This window comes from Lytechinus variegatus, chromosome 8 (assembly GCF_018143015.1).
Source record: "Lytechinus variegatus isolate NC3 chromosome 8, Lvar_3.0, whole genome shotgun sequence".
Classification (NCBI taxonomy): Eukaryota; Metazoa; Echinodermata; class Echinoidea; order Temnopleuroida; family Toxopneustidae; genus Lytechinus; species Lytechinus variegatus.
In genome coordinates, this window is record NC_054747.1 from 20,583,701 (window position 1) to 20,604,730 (window position 21,030).

The 21,030-nt window shown below is 35.1% G+C and overlaps 1 protein-coding gene across 1 annotated transcript; it reads left to right on the plus strand.

The window, feature by feature from the left end:
• Positions 1–3,634: 3,634 nt before the first annotated feature.
• On the plus strand, positions 3,635–19,070 carry LOC121419551 (mucin-5AC-like). The gene is made up of 11 exons (XM_041614006.1): positions 3,635–3,758; positions 5,101–5,275; positions 7,760–7,920; positions 9,273–9,380; positions 10,136–11,200; positions 11,732–13,885; positions 14,616–14,708; positions 15,957–16,051; positions 17,190–17,405; positions 17,995–18,063; positions 18,903–19,070. The coding sequence occupies exons 1-11, from the start codon at positions 3,671–3,673 to the stop codon at positions 19,068–19,070; spliced, it is 4,392 nt and encodes a 1,463-aa protein (XP_041469940.1). The 5' UTR covers positions 3,635–3,670.
• Positions 19,071–21,030: the final 1,960 nt, after the last annotated feature.

Below are 21,030 nucleotides of genomic sequence, written 5' to 3' on the forward strand. Positions count from 1 at the left end.
TCACCTCAATCTCCAGAGTCTTTCTTCTCGCCGTCTCACCCTTCTTGAATCTTTTTCTCTTAAACTGGTTCAATCAGCACGACATTGTGATCTTCTACCTCCAACGCGTCGCCAAACCTCTTGCCGTGAGCTTAGGAACTCACAACACATCACTGTGCCTCGGTGTAGAACTGAAAGATACCGCTCCTCAACTATCCCCTCTGTAGTGCGTCTTCTTAACCAGTTATAGTTATAATTATTTTTATCATGCTTATGTGCAATATGTAGACTGTAATGTCAATTTTTATATGGATGTAATATTTATGCACGTCTCTATTTTTACATTTTATTATCAATGAATGCTGCTTATTCTTATCTTTCCCATACTTCCCTTTCTATATTCTTTTCTTTCCTGTCCCTTATTCTCAGTCTATTCTCCTCCCTTCTCCTTAACACAACAACTAAATTTTTAATTTTGTAACTTTTTAAGTAATGTGTCATTTAATTGTGTTGTATTATATTATGATTCAGTTTCTGTATGACATGCTGATTTTGTTATTTGTAAAGCAAGCAGTATCAGCCTTGGGGCTGCATGTTTTGTTTTTTTAATAAACCAGCTCAATTCAATTCAATTCAATAAACAAATGTGATCAATACAAAATTGCCAAAGAGGTTTAACTTTTATGCAATCCATGAGTATATGAAAGTATGATTCAGTTTTTGTACAACAAAACGAACAATAATTATCTCCCACGAAACCAAATCTCATCAAATGTTCTTTTGTATATATTGCTCCATGTAGAAGCATAAATTGAAATTCCCTTTGTTTTCTTATAAGAGTTGTACTCCTGATATATTCAAATAATTTACAAATTTCTACATCAGTAAAATAAAAATCACTGTGACCATCCTTGAGTGTTAATTTGTAGAGCTCTTGTAGCTTAGTAATAAACAAGTTATAAATTGTTTTTGATTTAATTACTTCAAAAGCTGTTTCATGTTTTCCTATATTCATACTTATCCCAAAGTCTACGAAATCAATTTTTTAAAACTCTATTGAACTATTAAAAATTTTCCAGCTTGCTGGTATAACGTGCACAATATCTATTATTTGGAGAAGTTGATTTGCGGTAATACCGAGATTTAAAAAAAAGTCACAGGCTTTAAGTGTCCATTTTCAAAGATTTGATCAACACTAAATATTCCTTTATGGAAAAGATCATTGTCAAAAATTGTTTTACCTTTTATACAAATATGTTGATTATTGAATATAATAGGGTTAACTTCCTCTTCAGAATAACGAAATTTCTTTAAGTCTTGCCAAGCCTTCATCATTTCTGAATAAAATGGGGACATTTTTATATTTAATTTTGAAGTGTCAAAGTCACATAGAAACAGAAATCTCCCCCAACTGATCGAAAACAAAAATCAAAATACAATTTCCATCCTGCATCCCGTTCTCCGTAAAGTAATCGTTTAAGCAACATTAAACGTTGAGACTTTACAAACAACTTAAAATTCATCATTTATAAACCCCTTGTGAGTAATCCTGGTACATTATAATTCTCTTTATCCGATCTTTTCCCGACCATAAAAATTCAAATGTGATCTTTTCAACCTCAGCATACAACCGCTGAGGAACCAATATTAGTGACGAAACAAAGTTTAGCCTTGACAATGCATATGTCTTTAACAAGTGAATTTTCCCCATAAGTGTAAGATCCCTTTGTTTCCACCATCCCAACAGTCTTTTTATTTTACTAAGTATTTCTTTGTAATTCATGTCTTCTTTTATTATAACATTAAGAGAAAAGTAAACACCTAAAATTTTAATATGCTGAACAAAATTCCCAAACAACTGTGTCTGAGGTCTGTCATTATCCCGACCCATCCACAAAATATTAGTTTTTCCTTTGTTTATTTTTAGACCACTAATTTTCTCGAATTCTTCAAAAAGGTATTGAAGACGATCTAAAGAGTGTGTATTTTTAACAAACAATGATATATCATCAGCATACAAAATTTGCTTTATTTCATGGTTCTGAAATTGAATTCCTTCAACCTGTCTGTCTTTCCTTATTGCCAGAGCAAGTATTTCAATACAAAGCAGAAATAAATATGGGGAGAGGGGATCCCCCTGTCTTACCCCTCGCTTTATATTAAAATAACCGGAAGAAAACCCCCCATTCATAACACTACTAGTAATATCCGAGTATAAAACACGGACCCACGAACACACACACATATCCTTTCTTTTTTAATAAAATATGGATTGAAATAAATAAAAGTATATATATATATATATATATATATATATATATATATATATTAAATTTTAAATTTCAATTCGTATCTTATTCAAAATACTTTCAAATGAAACTTGACAGTGTTGTACATCTCCGATAAGAGCAAAGTAAAGAATTTTCTTCATTTTTTTCTTTTTTGTCTGTCCTTCTTTCTTTCTTTCTTTCTTTAAAACAGTGATAATGAAAGAGAAGATGGTGGTGGTAGCGATGATGATGGTGATGATAATGATGATGTTTATGATGATGATGACGATGATGAAATATAAGAAAGCGGATGATGTTGAGGAGGACAATAGTAATGAAAATCTTAAAGAATCGTAGTCGTATGTAACTGATGATATTGCCAAGTTGCATAATACTGTTGCAGTACTGCAGCGGCAATTGCTGTCGTCGTCGCTGAAGTATGCTTTGTACTAGCAGTATAAAGCGAACTTCAGTTTCATCCATTTTAGTATTCATCGTTTTAATATATGATGTGTTTGGTGTGACTGACCTGAAGCAAAGGGCTGATACTATAGTTTCCATCATCAGTCCTCCAAGCCACCAGTAGAGAGAAGCAAATCATTGGAAACAGGCAGGAGTATACAGGATTGCCAATTTAGACTATACCATACTCTACTTAATTCATCCTGGTGATGTGTTTACACCTTGTTATTCTGCACTACCTAACATCTTAAAAGCAGATTTCATTCTTTCTGCTGCATCATCAGAAAGTGTGTATTTAATTTTAGAAGAGAGGATCAGTTAGCGTCACAACGTTCGTCGCCATCGATCTCCTTGGGAAAAAGTTTAATCGCGAATCGAGCATAAGATGAAGATGAACGCCCAAGAAAACCACGGAGAAATGCGATAGGAATTCACAAATTTTCAGCTGATTAGCATAATGATGTGAGGTACTTAGCATATATTGTGATCATGGTGATCTTAAAAAATGAAATCTGCACATGCCTAATTACTTTTAAAGCCCTGAATTAAGTAACATATGGATGGGTTCGGTTGGCTGAGGATTTTCCTGAAATAAAGACGGAATGTAAATGCGGGATCATCGCGTCATCATCCCCACCACCACGACCACCATCACGACTGTAATCATCGTCGTCGTCATCATCTTAATCATCAACAATCATCGTCATCATACATACATCCATACATTGAGCATTTATGTAGCGCTTTCCCATTGAACATGCTCAAAGCGCTTTGCAATAGATTCTACTCTCCAAAAAACCGTCGTCATCCTAAATCATCATCGTAATCACTGCTATTACCATCAATCCAGTCATCGTCATCATCATTATCATCTCATCGCATCACCAGCATTACCACCACCACCACCACCGCTGCCACCACCACCACCATCAAAACCAGGTTGTAATCACCGACTATGCATGCACATCAGTAGATGCAGCATGGAGATAATTTCCTATAGAATGAGGAGCTTTTTTTCGACTGTGCTTTTTCTCCAAATACTTACAGGTTTGTTTCATTATTCATTAATTAATACATGTACACACTTAGGATGTTGGGCAACACACTGTCCACTGTGTTGGGTAATGTATGTTGGTAAAAAAATTTCCAATACAGCAATTTAAAAAAAATCCTATTATTGGTTTTATTTCCAAATTTGGGCAGATCTTAACCAATAATTGTGTGGACAGTACGTTGTTTCACTACTGATGAAGTCAGAGAAGTTTTGAAAGTGCATTCAATCCTCAAACTGGCAGTGGAATTCAACCCAAAGAAAATGTATGCGTCTTAAGTCGAATCTTATGGACTAGGAAGTGATCTGAGGAATCGGTTTCTTGTTGCCCGGGATTGGTTTAAAGTTGGGTATTTTTTGCCCAACTATTTTAAGAGTGTATATTATTTTATTTGTTTCCTTTTTCATGTATTGATACTTTGTTAAAGTCTTTATTTGTGGGTATGGGTTAAGGTACATGGATATCTTATGCATGTGCGGATGAAATTTTATTTTTGGTTCATTGATTCTTCCAGGGATGTTCAATATTTATAAACTGCACTGACTTGATATCTTGATTTACTTTTGCTTTGATAGTATAAAAATGTTGCCCCCAGACGAAATTTATTACAAATCTATCAAAATGAATTGAGAAGGGAATGTTTTGTTCAAAGGTTTGAGTTTAAGGCAGATTAAGGCAGATTAAGGAAGATTAATGAAGATTTAACAGTCGAGCAAGATTTAGAAGAAGCAGTTACATGTATTAGAGGAGATGAGTAGAAGGATTAATTGCGCAAATTATGGGCGAGCCTGTCAAAAAGTCAGGATGCTATAAAACCCGAGTAAGATTAGATAAGATTCGGGGAAAATAAGACATTTATCGATGCTTCCTTACAGAAAACGAGAAAATTAGATGATCAAATCTCACAAAAAACAATAATATTTTATCAATAATTTACCCCATCAAAATCAATCACAAATTAGATACATCTTACTTCTAAATAAGTAACACACCCTTGAGCATGTTTCATTTTGCATCGCCTACAATGATATTTTCACTTTTACTTTGCGATAAGTAGAAAATATTACCCCTCTCCATAAAGAAGGCACGTATATAAATATACATGTTAATCATTCCTTTTTATTTGAAATATTACCCCTTTCCATAAAAGAGGGCACGTACTTAAATATACACGTTAATCATTCCTTTGTATGTGAAATGCATTTATGATTACTTTAAAAAGTAAGTTTTGCTTAGCATTTTTGTGAGTATCTAACGGTAATTCTCTTGAATAATCTAATGTTCTAAAGAGGTAATGCTAAATCTGCAGTGACATTAAATCATCCCTTATCGTCCAGATGTAACTCGCCCACAATGGCTGGAAGAATGTCCATCGAACTGGCTCGAGTTTAACTCCCATTGCTATTTCTTCGATTTTAACACATCTGTTAACTGGAGTGAGGCACGAAACCAATGTGGGCTGGATGTTGCTGGGGCCGATTTGCTTGTCATGGAAACGGAGGGGGAACTGATGTAAGTGGTAATCCAATGTATGAAACGGTTTATTTTAGACATCGAATGATTGATTGATAAATAATTTATATCATTTATATTTTTCAACAACTAAATAAGAGTAAATCGAAAAACAGTACAACATAATGAATGGATATGAGAACATTCTGAAAAATATATGGCTTGTTGATGAATGTTTCCTTTAATAAATGAGTAAGTTTCAGTGTTACATAATTCAAAACATCTATTATATTCAAATTATTCATATCTTTCCTCATGTAAAACGATATAATGTCTTTTAAATATATTGATAACCATTTCTAACATATCGACCCCTTAATAGACAAATGAAGATGGATGATAACAGGATATGATGAGATAAGAAAATAATAATTATAATGATAATGACGTTATTATTATCATTCATTATCATTATTATTGTTATAATCATTCATCATCATCATCATCATTATTATCATTATTAATTGGACAACACGAAAAAAACATTGATCAACATTACAAAGGTCTATACTAACATACTTTGGATTAAAACACCCAAAATGGAAAAGAAATCGCACAGGCACTATCGAGATATCCGTAACAAATAGAATTTAATGAATCTAATGGCGAGATTAATATTAGTACATTTCATTTTCATTTCATTTATTTCCATTTACAACCTTTACATCATGCAATAACAATATATAAGCAATCAAACGATACAAGCAATAATTTAAGCAGTATTAAACATAAAAAGGTTTTCACAATTTATAGTCAAGAAAAAAAATATATACTCAAGGTTATCAGACAAGCAGGTTGGCAATGGAGGTGTCTGCTAAAAGCGGAGCTTGCAGAGTGCGGCCTCCAGATAGTATTTCCGGCCTCTGTATGTGTCACGTTTTAATTGAATGATTAAAAGGATGGCCTTGGCTGAAAATATTTATATCTACATGTAAATAAATGGAATATGATTCACTGAGCATAATGATAATTTTTTCATCAAAATCGGATAACAAATAACGAAGTTATTTGATTTTAAAATTTATCAATATTTTGGGAAACAGTTATATGCACATCGTCATGAATATTCATTAGGTGGGCTAATGATGTCACATCCCCACTTTAATTTTTCTTATGTTATTACATTAAATCATAATTGATTTTATCATACATGTGTAAATGATGTGCTCCATTGTGATGAAATAAGCTGCGGCAATAAATAACTAATGCACTTAATCAGTTGTCAATCGAATTGGTTAAGTTCTTGGTAGAAACATTTTGAATATACCTAATTTGATATAATAAAATATAAAAGAACAAATGTGGATATGACATCACCAGCCCATCTAATGAATATTCATAAAGACATGCTTAGAACTATTTCACTGGAATAATGCAAATCTTTAAAATTCAATAACTGTGTTATTTATCGTCCGATTTTGATCAAATTTTCAGCATTTTGCTTTGTGAATTATACTCTATTTATTGAGAAATAAATATTTTAGTCTGGACCATCCCTTTAATGTTTTTTTATTCAGGGCTTCATTTTTACAACATATGACAGGCAGAGATAAAAAATGGAACCGTGCAGCTCAGATTTATATAAAAAAGGCAAATAAGTGCCTTCAGTCATATTACATATTTAAACTTTCGCGTATTCGAATCGAATGTGCTCTCTATATTGAAAACGATTTTTCTACGAACCTGTGTAAAAAAATGGTATCGAATTTCACACAGGAAACGAAAGAGAATTGAAGTGCATGATTGCATATTTCCTTTACACGAGGAATTACCTAAACAAAACTCGAGAGTTATTATTTGTTGCTGTGTGTCTCAGTGCGTATGGGATTTATTCTAAGTGATATCTTCCGTGTTTTTTATCCATCTTTCGAGTTATTCGATATCTATAGATGTTAATATCTTGTCAGTATGAGGTTTATTACATATTAATAAGACAAAATCATTATACCATGGAAGATAAAAATTTTCAATGGTTGGGATGTGATTGGATTTATGTTGCCTATTAGTAGGTTTGGCAATCTATACTATCGCCCTACCTATCAAAAGTTAACTAAAATTATATGTAGGATATTTCAAAATTAAAGAATAATTTTCACCATTTTCCATAACAAAAGTTGCGACAAATTCTTAAACATACTCTATCGTCCTTGGACAAGCCTTAATTTTATAATAGCCATGGCAAACACACAGGCAACCTGAAATTGACTACACTCTTTAATTATTGGGCAAAATACTGTCAGCACAACAATTGGTTAAACAGTTTATCCAACTCTGGGTAGTTTTCAAGCAGTACTGTGTAGTTTTCACCCAAGGCACACATTATTGGCTTAAAACTACCCAGAATTTGATAAAGTTTTAACCAATTGTTGTGTGGACAGTATATTGCCCAACATTTTAAGAGTGTAGAAATAGTTCAATTAGCATAGCCCGCCTATGATTTCATACTTAATATATGTTAATATTTTTGTATCTTGCATTTTAAAGGTTCATCAATGGGATAATAAGTCCCCCCTTTCCGCTAGCGTACCTTTGGATCGGTCTCACCGGTAACTATGACTCCGATGGACGATATTACTGGATAACGGGGGTGGAGTTACTCGACAATGTATCGTACTGGGAGTATGGGCAGCCAAATAACTATTTCGGTGAGTTTATTCTTTCATGAGGTTAATAAATCCCAATGAAAAAACGTGTTTCTCCAATTTGATAAAGGTTCTGCGACATAAAACACATTTTACCATATCATTCATACAGGAAATACCCAGATATATACATACATGGCGTTTATAAACAAACGATCAGTTCTATTGTGATTGTGAGATGATTATTTGATTCTGATTCTGATCATGAACATGATTTTGAATATGATTATTATATTACCCTTGTCTGATACATGTCTATTCACATTTTCAGGTATAGGAGCTTTGTGCCGTTTTACTTTACTAACATGTGATTATAATAATGATTACATGTATGATTAAAGTGATATTAAAGATGAGGTTATAATTTTTATCATTATTTTCATTATGATCATGGCAATGAGTATAATCATTTTAGTTATAACATTTTGATTATCATCATGTTTACGATAACGAATTGAGTGAGAATTCTGATTATGAATATGATATTATTATTTTTTGTCTGCATTAATTTACCGGCAAAGGAACATTTTTTTTTTCAATTTAATAGCAGGTGATTATGAATAATATAACGATTTTATAATCAGTATAATCATGGTCATGATTGCGATTAATATTGCGATCATGAATATGATCCTGATTACAGTATCATTGTGATTATGATAAAGATAATAACTATGATTATGAGCGAGATCAAGATCCTGATTGCGATGAATAGGATTATGATTATGATCAAGATTATAATCATGATCATGATTAAGAATATGAATAATGAAATTGAATATTGATTATATCCTAGCATAATTCATATCTGCATTCATTTTTTAGGAATGGGGAATTGTTTCGATTTACTAGCACGTGATTATGATCATGCTTATGACTTTGATTGTTATCGTTATGATAAATATCCCACTTCCAATCATAATTGTAGTTATGATTATGATCGAGATCAAGATATTGACTATCGTTATGATTATGATAAAGAGCATGATGATAATCATGATTATCATCAAGATTGTAATGATCATAATCATGATTCTGATTGCAATTATAAATATGATCATATCCTTACATAATTTATATTCGTTCATTTTTCCAGGACTAGAGCATTATTTCGATTTAATAGCAAAGGGTTATCATTACGATTAAGACCGTAATTGTGATTACAGTTGTGATTATAATTATGATTATTATCAAGATCATGATTGTAAAATGTGTTTACAATTATGATCAAGATTATAATAATCACATTAATGATTACAATCATAATCGTGATTATGACTGAAATTATGAATTATGATTACATTTTTTTTTATGTCATTGCATATGCCATAATTATCTGCATTCAATTTTGCCAGGGATGGAGCACTGCGTCGATTTACTAGCAGGTGATTACAAGGCCCATGGTGTGTGGAGGGATGTATGGTGTGGAGCCAGACAAGGCTTCATATGCGAAAAGGAACGAGGTAGGAAAATAAGAGAAAAGTGGAGATCTCCGTGCATGATTCTCCAGTTCATCAATTATTTTCTTTTGACTTCGACTGTACACGACATGAGGCAATCGTTTTGTATGATCAAAACATCATTCAACATGCTTCTGATTACAATACCGGCTAATAAATCTTTTCACTCTTTCTAAGTTCTATACATTCACACTCTTGTCAGGGACTCTTGTCAACCCTGAATAATGTATAACGCCGACGCCAGGATTTTAAATAGAGTTCAGTCCACACACTTGAATAGTGACATTCTATTAAACGCTCACTATATTTACGCAGTATTTAAATGTTACTTGACGGTATGTTGAATACAATTATCTTTATATTGCTTAATTCGTCACGTTTATAGTGCAGATAGAATATTCCTTGAATATAAGTATATTTTTTTAATAGATATTGTCATATTCATCATGTTGAGCCTATTAAAGGCGCGGCGCTAGGATAGTTTTCGGGGAAGGGGTGGCGCAAGGCGACTTTGACGTAATTTTTTCTTGAATGATTGAATTATCGGGTATTTAAAAAGTTAAACGGCACATATATCTCCTTTTTATACTCTTCTTAAATCTTTCATCCATTTTCTCCCTGTCCCCCCGTTCCCCTTTATTAATACTACTTGAAGAAAAAAACAAACATTGTGGCACCGCCCCTTTCTCCCATGTGCTGCCGCCATTGGTGTATATACATACATTGATGACATTGCTTTATTGCGTATGATATTACAGAAACTTCAGTCAGCACCACAATTGCACCAAGCACTGAGGAATCGAACCATCACACTTTTCTGACACCTGGAACCATGCTCAGCACCCTTGCCACACCAACATTACTTGAAAGAACTCTTTTGACCCCATATGTCACTAAAAGCACATCCGTACTACCAGGGTATAGTGAGAACAATTGGAACCTTGAGAGTAGCCTTGAGAGTACCAAACTCGCACCAACCTATGGTAGGAATACGTCTCCAGTAGTAGGATCTAGTACCATAAACCCAGACACGCTGTATTATGATGGAACCACCACAGTACCATCACGGTATACATGGTATACGGACAGCACAATTCAGATGGTACCACAATATGATACCAGCAACAAAGAGGAACCACAATATAGTGGAATCACATCAGTACGACCAATGCATACTGATAGCAAACTTGGTGTTGTACCAATATATAGCACCAGCAAAGGCGAACCACGAGATATGAGAACCACCTCAGTTATACCAAGCTATATTGACAACAGTTTTGGGGTGGTACCAGGATATAGCACCAGCACCACATCACATGAACCACGTAATAGTAGAAGCACCTTGGTAACATATCGACATACTAACAACGAACCTGAGGTACCATTCTATAGCACCATCATAACAGGAAGCACATTAGTATCACCAAAACAAATCATAAGCACATCAATCGTAAACATTTATGGTTCAAGTGTACCAGCATCGTGGGTTGATGGAAACACCTTTCCAACACCAAGCTATGATGGGACCAGGGATTCATCTGGGTATGGCGAAGGAACTGCTGATACGTCACATCCGGTGACATTTAACACTAGCAAAAGCACTGCAATCGCATTTCATTCAACACCATCTAGAAATTTCGAAAGTACATTATTGACATTGAGTAGCCCGGAAACACCCAAAGGTCAAAACACCGTGGCACCAACACCAAACACTCTATCAAGGCACATAACACTTTCTGTCAGTTTCCAAACCACACGATCAAAGCACATCACTTCTGTCTTTACACCTGTCTCAGGTGCGGGGCTATCAAAGCAGCGATCAGGTAGGATAATGAATATTTTCTTAACAATTAAAAGGGAAGAGTCTGAGCCTACGCACTTATTCAATACCAGTATCATCACATAGGCCCTATTTAAGGTCAATAGAAATATGGAACGAGGAAACTAGTAAGAAGTTGTAGGTAGTAAGCAACTTTTTTATGTTCAAAACGTTACACCTAATTATTCCTTTTGGAGATCCATTAGGATATTTTTATTTGATGATGTTTTTCTATTGGTATACCGCATGGCAGGTAAGATGATATCAGTTTTTCCAGTGTTCTATCATAATGAAATATACATTGAAGATTTGCATAATTATCGATGGGGAAGAAACGGGGGTGAACCCAAATAATACAGAGGCCTAAGCAGAAGATGAATCTAAATTAATTTAAGAAGAGTTTTTCAATTACGTTATCATGAAGTTTGTTACTTTCTTACATTATTCTTCATAAACGCATAGGATATAATTCCTCCAAAATCACCTTGACATATTTTAGGACTAAAGTAATGTTATGTTGTTATTACATCCACAGATGAGCTATCAACGATAACTGATCTATCATCACTTATTGTGTTCCTAACGAGTGACCTATCCAGCTTCCTATCCAGTCCATCCACCCAACGACCATCCGGTACCACGTCTGACGTCATCCATACAATGGTAAAAACGAGTCCACCGCTGCCACCAATTGCAACGTCCGGACGGATTGGGAGTTCGTTGAATACATCAGTTGGATCAACCGTTCTGCAGAGTACGAAGGCACTAAGTGAATTTGATTCCGGCGGTAAGACAGCTAGGCCTCTGTCAACTTTTGTAAGCACAACCCAATCTGCCCAGGATTTCTATCTCTCTGCCACCTCTCTGCTTTCCTCTTCGGGAGCACCATCCGTTACAACCTTGGTCACCATCCCTGAACTTACTTCCGGTGCATCAAGCTTTGGTGGGCCAAACTTGAAAACCACTTCTTGGATCACAATACCGTCTGGCTCGAAAATATCACATTCTATAGTAGCTTCAGGAGATAGCCTTCAGACTCTGGAATACCCGTCGACCTGTATTTCTCCTACACGCACATTAGCAGTTTCCGTTTCCACTTCTAAATACCCATCCATCTCAACAGTACCTACAACACATGAGAATCGTTCAGTACATAGCTATGTCCTTACTGCTTTTCCACCAGAAAACAACACGTCGACAGTCAAATCCACTAAAGACACGATGACAACATCGATAGCCGTCTCCTTGGAGCGGTCAACAACGACTTCACTTCCGAAAGCATCTCAAAGCACAACATCAGTCGTCCCTGATCCGACAACTTCTATGCCAGCTATGACTTCATCTCTGGCACCCTCATCCCCCTCATCATCATACCCTAAATTGTCCATGTCGTCATCAGCTTTCTCCGCAACTTCGACAACCGTAGATTGGTCGACAGAACAATCGACACCGTTGTACATATCCCCGTCGTATTCGCTTCCGGTGACGTCATCATGGACACCTACCCCGAGCCTCCATTTTACTACACCTCCATCAACGTCCACAAACGGTAGGTTCCTGGGGATACCGAATACACTTTCTACTGATCCTCTGATCTCTAATTTAACACCCACAAAAATTCATGCACATTCTCAAAAGACGCAACTGCACATCACTCCCCAACGCTCGCTCACGACCACCAGGCTTTCTTCTTCGCCATTAGACTCACCAATGCACTTGTCAAGCGACGGTTCTAAGACGGAAATTGAGATTTCCGCCACCTTGACTGCAAGAAATATCATTTTAACAGAATCTATAGATCTAAAGTCAAGTCGGACTAGCATTTATCCACTTTGGTCACATAGTTCACTCTTTGCAGTCTCTTCAAGCATTCACTACACTTCTGATATTATCCCTTTAGTGGAACATTCATCACTCACTGCACACGACCCTTTATCCTTAATAGATTCATCAAGTAATGACGCATCAGGATTTTTCTCTAGCACAGTTATCGTAAGTCAAAAGATTTCAGAGAGTAACTTCGAACATTCTTTGATCTTCAACACTTCAAGCGACATAATACCAACGATATCCTCTTCTTTCATCCAAGCTGAATCACTCATAGATATATCAGACACCCAGTCGAAATTGGAATTTCCAACCGACTATTCCGGAGTGGAAGAGAGTCTGCAAGACACTATGGCACATTCTTTGACAGATGCACCCTCCAGGACAAGAGGACTTCTTAGCCCGAGTATGGAGACAGTTGTCAGCAACTCTCAGTCTGGTCTGATTAGCTCTTCCATGGTGGATACTGGAGGTTTATCGGTCCCTTCTTCTCCCCAATATAGTGACTTCCTTACAAGTGAGGCAACAATATTTACATCAAACCCTCACGCTTTTAGCACTTCCGGTGTCATCAGGAATCGGTCACAGACGCCGTCTCTTACAGTAGCACCAGACCAAAACAGCAGGGGGACGCCTTACTCAAAGACAGTATCAATTCAAAGTGCAGTTCAGTTGAGCACTTCTATCCCTCAAAGGCTTACCACTATGGCAACTCTAACCACCATACCTTCTAGCACAAGCACCAATAACGTCAACTGCAATCCTTACACTCCTGGTAAAACACTTCCAACTACCTGCACATCAACTGCCATACACGAGGTCCCTACAAAGGATCCTTTGATCAGCACCACTGCACAGAATGGTAAGTTAAAATATTTATGCTTTATATTATATTATCATATATTTGTTATTTATTTTACTTCATTATTCATTTCTTTTATTTATTTATTTCATAAATTATTTTCGTATTTACATATTTATTTATTTCAATTCTTTATTCTACTTTATGTCATTAAATAATTTATTTTCCAATTTATATACATTTATTAAATTTTATCATCATTATTTTTGGAGGGGTAGGAGGTTCACCGCAATAAAAAATGATTCACTGAACATATCTAAGTTCATAAAATTGCATTCTGTATTGGATTTCACAAAAACAGTAAATGATATTTGAGGTAGGACTGTGATAAACTTTGAAAAAAATATAAGTTAAAGAAAAATGAACTTAGACTTTACAGGGATAAGGAGAGGGGTAATATATAATCAATAATCTGTTGCTTAGGACGGATCTTAAAAATAGGAATTTCGATGATGACGACTATGACAATGATGGCGACGATAATGCTGATTCGATTACAACAACACTTCTAACACAAAACATTGTCGATTAAAATGATACCAACAATGATAACTGCAAGGATGATGAGAAAAGAGAAGAAAAATAATAAAAGCAATATCAGCAAAGTATTAACGACAAAAATATCATTAACATCTTAACATCTGATAGGTAAATAAGAAATTGATAAATATAGTGAAATAGAATTACGAAAGTTACAGTGATGAATTCATTAATTATTTTTGCTTTTTAGTGGTATGCATGGCTGAGATATATGCAGGACAGCGATGGGAGGAAACTCTGATGGGCCATACAGCAACTACACAGTGTCTTGATAATCCATACGGTAGGTTATTGTGCGCCCTTAAAGGACATGTCCACTCCAACAAATCTTTATTTGAATAAAAAGAGAAAAGTTCTACAAAGATAACACTGAAAATTTCATCAAAATCGGATGTAAAATAAGAAAGTTATGGCATTTTAAAGCTTCAACAAAAAAGTTGAAGACATCACTCACTCATTATTTCTTTTGTATTTTATTATATGAAATATGAAATATTTTTATTTTTTCGTCATTGTCATGTGAAATGAAGTTTCATTCCTCCCTGAACACGTGGAATTCCATTATTTTAACATTTTGTGCTTCAGGCAAGGAGGTCCTAATCGTCAAATTCGTAAAAATTGAAATATTGTATAATTCAAACAATAAAAAACAAAAGAAATAGTGAGTGAGTGACATCATCGACTCTCATTTGGATGTAACTGGCTCGTTCATATAACTATTTTGTTGAAAATAAGCGAAACATTGAAATGTCATAACTTTCTTATTTTACATCCGATTTTGATGAAATTTTCAGCATTGTGCTTGTCTGATTTTTCTCTATTGATTCAAATTAACATTTTTCTGAGGTGGACTTGACCTTTAAATAGGTTTGGCAAAAAAGGCTGAGTTTTTAACCATCACTGGGCAGCATACTGCCTACATGACTATTGGTTAAATCTGTCCTGATTGGGTAATAAAAACTAATAATTGGGAAATAGATTTGCTCAATTGGATAATAACTGCCCATAATATATGTATTTTTTACAAACATACATTACCCGACAGAGTGGACAGTATGCTGCCCAACATTTTAAGTTTGTGTATTTATCTGGGGAGCGGACTTGTCACACGTTTTATCCGACAAGTCATATTTTATCCGACATTTACCAAAGCAAAACGCTCGCAGTCAGGACCGTAGCTAAAGTGGGCCACCCTCATAAGAAATGAGAATGAAAGGAAAAGCGTGAAAAAAATATGAAGGGAAGAAGGAACTTATAAAAAAGAAGGAAAGAGGATGAAAAGTAGGTCTTGGTCTTGTAATAATATTGAATCTAGAAAGAAAAATGGCGTCATCTAGATCTCATCCTGACCACCTGTGATATATTTGCGCCATATATTTTATATCTCGGATTGAATCGGAGTGAATTGCATATGTCCCATTTCTTCCATTATATTCTCCGTCTCAATAATGTTGTTTATTTAATATATATATACATATATATATATATATATATATATAACCTGAAATGAGAAAATTTATTATTTTTACAGAAATTATTACACGATTATGCTGGACATCTGGGATATGGGCGGAGCCAGACGTCCACGCATGCGCCATACCTCCAATTGGACAGCAACTTGAAAACGTAGGTATTCATAGGTCTGTCTATACTTATCTATACACATGTATCTATCTTATTATATCTGTAGATGCTTATTTTCCGTCTTAATCTATTACGAAATATAAAGATCCATATTCATGGGAGTTTTTAAATGTACATTGTATTGACACAATCCATCATGCGAAATTCTGGTTTATTAAAGAGAAATTCCAGTAGTTGCAGTAGACATTGATTTCATGAGACAGTCTGTAAAACCAGGCTTAATTGTCAGTATATCATCGAGGATCTAGATCTGGTACAGTTACATAAACTGAACTTTGTGAAATCTTGAAATCTACGCTGAAAAACGTTCACACTGATCGAAGATCACCAACACAGATAGGCACACGTGGGACAGTGTATTATTTTTTGCTCGAATAAAGACCCGACGGAAGTGACCGAATCCGCGCTTATTTTGCTTATTTCTCAGCAATTACACAATTTCTTTCTTCCAGAATCCTTTTGCACATATTTTTTATTTATACAGACACTTGGGTGGTCATTATATGAGATTCTGTAAAAAGTCATTTTGAGATCGTTACCAAAACTGGAATTTATCTTTAAATGTTTGAGGTACAATAAATGAAATAGGAATTCATATTGAGCCAAATAAGACACGTGAAATAAAAAAAGTTTGCTGTTAAGGTAAAAATATGCATATAATTCTCCAGTGAAAATCCATTCTGTAATAGATTTAAAAGATTGTCTGAAATAGTCGATTCATTTCATTTTTCCAAATGTGTCAAAATGAGGAAAATTGAACAACAAGTGTATGTGTAATTGAGTTTTTTTCAGACGCATATCAATCAGATAAACGTCTGGAACCACCACCCAAAAGACGTGACCAGGGCTCGAACATCTGCGTCAATTTGTAACTTCTTTAACGTAGCTTGGGTTCCAGGCGCACGCCGCAACACCCAGTTTAAGTTGAAACCTTGCTACAAAAATATGAATAAAATATACAAGGACAATATTATTGACGTGCAAAGAAGAAAATAATCTTTAGTTAATGGGGACCACAAAATAGGAATACGTATTTTTAAACGGTTTTGAACAGCGAGATCATTATCTCATCTGTATTTAATTTGATTCAAAAGCTACTTGCCTTATTGTCGATTTCCAGTTGATATCGGTATCGTACCAATCAACCGTTCAACCACGTGATCTGCCTCGACTGGCCTATCGCCTGTCACGATCTGCCGAGGAGCTCAGTTCTCCTTATGACGTCACTGAAGGGAGTAGCCTATTGCCTGCATACGTGGAAGCCATGCAGATCCTATCAGAGTTACCGAGTCGGGTGGATGGATGTGTGTTTGAACATCAGCTAGAGTATGCAAATGTAAGGATACAGGGGTAGCACTGGGCTGTGAGTAGATGTGTTTGTGTGTAGAGAAGGGGGTCTATCCCTATGATTTTCAAGAAATGAAAAGTGGAGAAAATATGACAAAACAAAAATACAGGGGAAAAAAGAATCAGAAATGATGGAAGTAAGATGACTTTACCATGTAATCATAGAACACCGATGAAAAAGAAGTAATCAAAACCTCACCATTTTGCCATTCTGAAATCAACCGTAGTGCATTATAAAACCCAAAGGATTTTCATTTTAAAGCTGAAAAAATGAATTAAAACCATAAAAGATTGATAAACTCCATATTCTTAAGATTTAAAATTACATGTCGAACTGGACTGGTCACTGCTGTGCACTGCCACAGCAGATATGAATCAATTTAACATCCCTGTTATATAGAGTACACCGTAATGTGATCTCGCATATCATTGTCATATTTCCCATCGAAAATGGATTAGTATATTCAAAACACCCATATTTTCTTAAGTAGTATTTGATCTTAAATAGGAAATTAACTACTCATTGTTTGCAAATTAGATATCTAAACTGAATCCACTTATGATTTTTATTTGAGCAGTTATTCTTGCAAGCAGTTGACGCTCTTCTACTTAGGACAAACGTCGAGAAATGGAGCCAAGGACTTGAAGTAAGTTCAGCTGAAGATATTTCCTGTAATTTGATGAAGAGCTGAATCCTTGTCTAAAAGAGTCTCAGTTTAATGCTATATTTATCAATATAAACCTATAAACCTATTTCTACCATGCATCTTTATTATATGGACAGTCCCTACCTAAATCAGGTTTAAAAACAAATTATATTGGAGTATCATCTATCGTTCCCTGCATGTTGACAATGTAAAATGATTAATAATTTTCTTGTCATTTGCTTCGTTATTAAAGTTTGAATTTGACATCATCCACAGCATAACAATTCTAGGACATATACATACAATAAGCCTATCATGTAATGTCGTAATGAATTACATTAGTGGAATACCCCCCCCCTTTTTTTTTGGGGGGGGGGTAAAGAACTTGAGACAGACTTTAATGGGTACCTCATTTGATCGCTGAGTTTACTGAGCGCTGCTGATAAAGCGGTAGCTCGAGCTAAGGCCGGGGTAATAGCGGTTGTGCGTTGTATCCAATGTAAGAAATAGCTATGTAAATCCAACCTTTTTATGTATTTAACAATAATATTAGAAAGAGTCCCATGCAATAAATCCGGAAAACAATTTCGTTCCAGGTTTCGGAGCTGAAAAAATCGCAAATGTGTCGTTTGTCCAGAGGCCTGGATGAAACTGCTGCACCGATCTTCAACAAAGACTGGTTCTTGTCATGAAGGGAATATTGAAAATACATTTTCTATGTTCTAGAATCCGCCTAGAGTCGTGGAGCAAAAAAATATCCACATTGTTTAGTGTACGCATAAACTTGAATTATCAATTACTGTTGAAATAAGATATTTGAATTACCATTCCTTCCACAGGCCGGAGAAGAAGCTGTTAAACTAATCGAAGCCGTTGATACCTTTGCAGCAAGAACTTCAGGCAATGAATGTCATCTCACACTGGACCCTACAGGCACCGTGAAAACATTTGAGGGAATCTACCAGAATATAGGTATGAGATATCCATCACTATATGTTAATGCTTGAACTCTGGTTTAATGTTTTGAATTCCTCAGTTTTCATACTTTATACCGAAAATAGGAAATGAAGTTTTCAAATAAGATTACATATATAAATGAACATGCACATCAACAGAAATAATCAACTTAATTCAAACACAGAGATAATGTCGCATAACAGTATTTACAACATTTGAATCAAGAATGACTCATTTACGAAAACAAGTTTTTAAAAATGTGATGATGATAAAACAATTGAATATTATCTGGATTCGAATACCGAACCTAATGTTTGGGATGCCGGGAATGGTCTACTTAGTCACCCCTACTTATAAAGTGGGACGTCATATATAAGTTTGTGTAATAAAAAAAAACATCAGTATAATAATACAAAGGTGACCAAGCTAGAATAACATGCATTGTCATTATCAAACAGGGTAAAATGGAAATTCGATTATTCAAAACAATTCATTCATGATGGTTCCCATTGCGTTTTTTAATGTATAAGCTGATTATCACATATTTGCTATTTTATATTGTTTTTTTATCTATCCGGCATATCAATAGCTCGTTAATAAGAGTCATATTTTAATAATAATTTCGACGAGAATATGACCTTTACACAAGTGAGATATTTGTATACCCGGCCGGGGAAGAAGAGAGCAAACTCATTCACGGTGACCTCATCATGCAGTGATGTTTAATGACGAACAAGGCGTTGGCTGGTTTGAGCATGGGGAGGTGCACATCTTGGGGAGGTGGAACTATGGGGTGCACATCTTGGGGAGGTGGTGCAAGTGGAATGGGGTGCACATCTTGGGGAGGTGGAACTAAAGTTTGGAATATCAGCTGTTGAAAGCAGGAGAAAGGGTACAAGTTTCATTTTGCTTGCCAGTGTCTGAACTCCTTTGCCTCAGCGGGAGGGTGCACAGTAAAGTTATCAGTCGGATTATTTGTTCTTCATTCTCTTTTCTTTATTTTGTCTCAGTTTTCATAAAGATGCAATTCGAGAAGGGTTCCTATGAAGGTGGTAAATACAAGGGAGGCGATGCTGAAGTAGTTATTGACTCTGATTTCTATTCTCTCAATTACATAGACAATGATACAGGTTTGTATTTAGATTACTTAAACTCACTGTCCGGGGGGTGGTTAGCGTAGCCTTTAATATTCAAGTATTTTTCAAACTTTAATTATTCAGAGTATTTACATTACAAAATACTTCTTCTCTACAAATAGAGAATGAAGAAACTTGTCTAGAAGCCGTCTTGTTGGGACCCAGAGGTGTGATCATTCGTCGAATGAAATTGTAAACGTGAAGACGAGTGGCTATTAATGAATACAAACCAAAATCGATTGCAATAGATAAATCTCACATTGTGGTCTATACTTCTTTAAAATGACATGCGTCTCTATTGATAACATAAATAAGATTTTCTCTTCTTCCAGCAACAACAAAAATCGATTCCTAGTGAAAACCGCAATGGTAACTAAACGTAGTTTTCTAATTAATACTAAATTTGTTAAGTTAAATAAAAGTCATGCGTATTGCAACATACCTCTGAAATATACAACAGGAATTCTGCGGATGGAATCATCCATGCAGTCAAAAGACAAATGAGATCGAATGATTGTGTTTTGATTAAATGTATGCGATCCCATACTATTATCTTGACATATTAATCATGAGATTTCTATAATTCTCCTTCTTCAGTGACCTTGGTAATAGCTTTTTACCCAACTATTGCTGATTTGGTGGAACAGATTCCAACAAAAGCTGGCCTAAGGTATGATCTTCTTTTGTCAATTCAAAGGATTCATGTTTAAACTAATCATGACGATGATGATAATAATGAAAATAATGACATGAAACATTTATATAGCGCTTAATACAAATGTTTCTAAGCGCTGCCTACTATTATCCCGACTTTAGCACGGGTACCCTAATCGGGCGCTCGAGCATTCAAGGAATTCCTTCCTACCGGGCACCC